Here is a 2,967-nt window from a genome sequence, read left to right on the forward strand (position 1 = left end):
ACATGGCAGCAACTCAATGAATTTAGGCATGAAGACATGGTCAAGATGACCTGCTCTACTGGTCTACTCTAGCTGATCTACTGAGATTTTCACACACAACCATCTCTAGGGTTTACAGAGAATGATCTAAAAAAGTGTACTTTCCAGTGAGCGGCAGTTCTGTGGGCACAAATGCCTTGTTGATCCAGAGATCAGAGAATGTCCAAACTGGTTCAAACTGATAGAAAGGCAACAGTAACTCAAATAACCACTCGTTACAACCGAGGTATGCAAAAGAGTACCTCTGACCGCACAACACGTCCAACCTTGAGGCAGATGGGGTACAGCAGCAGAAGACCACAATATGGTCAATATGGACTAAAACCTCTGAGGAATATTTCCAGTATCTTGTTGAATCTATGCCACGAAGGATTAAGGCAGAGTCTAACCTGGTACTAGTAAGGTATACCAAATAAAAGGGCCAGTTAGTGTATATGAGATAACAAAACAAGGCCCACAGACACAATTAATTTGATATTTTTTTATTAGAATCAAATAAAATCATGCTAATACTTTTGGCTGCTGTGATAATGTTGCAATATTTATGCAGATCCACACTGTTAAATGGAAAAGTTCAACCAAAAACAAAAATTCTGTCCTAATTTCCTCACCCTTTACTTACTCCAAACCTTTATGAGTTTCTTTCTTCTGTTGAAAACAAAAGAAGACATTTTGAAGAAAGCAGGAAACCTATAACCATTGACTTTCATAGTATATATCTTTTTTTTTTTTACAATGGAGGTTTTCTTCAAACAGAAGAAGCTTATAAAAGCTTATAACCACTTGAGAGTGAGTAAATAATAGTAGTAAATATACATTTTTGGGTGAACAATCCATTTAAATAAAACATTTAGTACATGCTTGTTATCAGTTTACTTAATACTTTGTACAAGCTTTACTTAAAAAGTATAGTTATATTGGAGTGTTTCCTACAGTATATTGTCACTGAGATTTGGTGAGTACTTCTAATTTATTTATTTTTTAGAATCTGCTTAAGTGCTTGTTTCAAAACCAATATATGAAATAAGTCATATACCTTCTAAAATAGTTCCATTCCATTTTCTGAGATTGAGTTGGATTTAAAGAATAGAAATTGCTACTTGTTTGAAACCAGTGCTAGCAGACAAATGCTCTAGTTTACAGCAGTGTTGTTTTGTTGCAGGTGACCCTTGGCCTGTTCGGGCATGAGGAGATCGTGATTTCGAACCCTCTGTCTCCAGGGGTCATTAAAGACATCATCTACAGCAAGTGCAGCCCTCACGGCGAGAGAGAGGCCGTACTGCAGCAGGAGCTGGTCATCCACATCGGCTGGATCATCTCCAACAACCCAGAGCTGTTCAGTGGCATGCTGAAGATTCGTGTCGGGTACAACATCGCCTTTACTCTGTTTCAAAGCATGAGTCTGAAGGCCAAAGTATGCAGCCAAGAAGTAAAGCCCAAAGTATAAATAAATAAATAAATAAATAAATAAATAAATAAATATATATATATATATATATATATATATATATATATATATATATATATATATATATATATATATATATATATATATATATATATATATATTTGTTATTTGTCAAGAGAGTCAGAATTACACACAGAAAAATAATTCTTCAGATGACTTCCTGTCCGTTTCAAAATAGATTTTTGTAAGCCTTACAGAAATCAGAATGATATACAAAACACAGAAAATAAAAAAGAAGGAAGGAAGGAGAGAACAAAAAAGGAAAATGAGAGAGGCAGACAGAGAAATAACAGCAATTTAACAAACCTGGAGGGCATGGTGTGTAATGATGACCTTGTATAGTTGCATTACATTTGCAAAATTAAAACATAATTATGTATTTTATTATTGCGTTTTCTGCGTACTCCATAAAATAGCCCCTTCATGGATTTAGCTTTATTAGCATTATTTTTAGCTTTAAAGTGGAAATAACTATCTTTTAAATGTACAATTCAATTGCTTTCTATTCTACTAGAGTGTGAGGGTCAGGTTGAAGCCATTTACAAGTAATAGACTTTTAAGCAGCAACCTTCACTATTCTGTATATGTATAATTTGTTGTTTAAATATAACACCGAAAACTGAAATTGTATACTAATATTTAATATGATATACGTGTTTTATGCTCTTGCTTGTAAATAAGCAAAGTATAAATTTCAAAGTTACACACTTAATGAGCATTTCGAAGTACACTCCATTTGTTTGTGATGGACACATGCATGCTAAAAAGATTCATATTTGTTCAGCGTCTATGCTTTTTGTATCCAGAAATTAGAAGCAACATTGTATTCCTTTCAGATACAGTAAAATAATCTGCTTGTATGCACTTATCAATGTGGGCATTTGTTGGTTTTGCATATTCCTGCTCATCTTTAAGCTTGGTTCAGTGCTAACACTTTGTGGACAAAACAAATAAACCACAAACTATTCAATGTGCTGGTGCGAGGAGTGCATATATTGTAAATGTGTCTGAAAATGCCTGCTTTCACACTATAGTGTTGGTGACTAAAGCAATTTGTGAGCCCAGTAGTATGTCTAATTTCATCAAATTTATAACACAGTATGTAAAAAAGTACCTAGATGGCCTACTATTTAGACAAGTATGATCATCACCATTTACTTTTCCATAAGGCCATGGAGAGGGGATTTTGGAATGGTAGTGAAGTGATACTTCTGATATGTACAGCAGATGTGTAATGAGCAGATTGCATTAATCCTAGACACATCCATATCATATTGAAGATGTTTCAAATCAAAAGTAGTATCTACTAAATAAGTATGCAATTTCAAAAGAAGCGTTATACAGTATATTACACCTCATTCTTTCACATCACACACTGTAGGTGAATTAAAAAGTTTACTTTGGGCTTAGACAAGTGAGCATGTTCACATCTGTAAATAATAGTCAATAAATCAGACTAA

The 2,967-nt window shown here is 33.9% G+C and overlaps 1 protein-coding gene across 4 annotated transcripts in view; it reads left to right on the forward strand.

Moving 5' to 3' along the window:
• phkb (phosphorylase kinase, beta) overlaps window positions 1-2,967 on the forward strand; it is a 140,714-nt gene that overhangs the window by 132,202 nt on the left and 5,545 nt on the right. For all 4 annotated transcript variants that reach the window (XM_087261643.1, XM_087261642.1, XM_087261641.1 and 1 more), the window contains one exon: window positions 1,202-1,404. In XM_087261643.1, coding sequence (XP_087117769.1) covers window positions 1,202-1,404 — 203 coding nt within the window. The remainder of the gene's footprint in view (window positions 1-1,201; window positions 1,405-2,967) is intronic.

Source organism: Danio rerio, chromosome 7 (assembly GCF_052040795.2).
Source record: "Danio rerio strain M-AB ecotype USA chromosome 7, GRCz13ab, whole genome shotgun sequence".
Classification (NCBI taxonomy): Eukaryota; Metazoa; Chordata; class Actinopteri; order Cypriniformes; family Danionidae; genus Danio; species Danio rerio.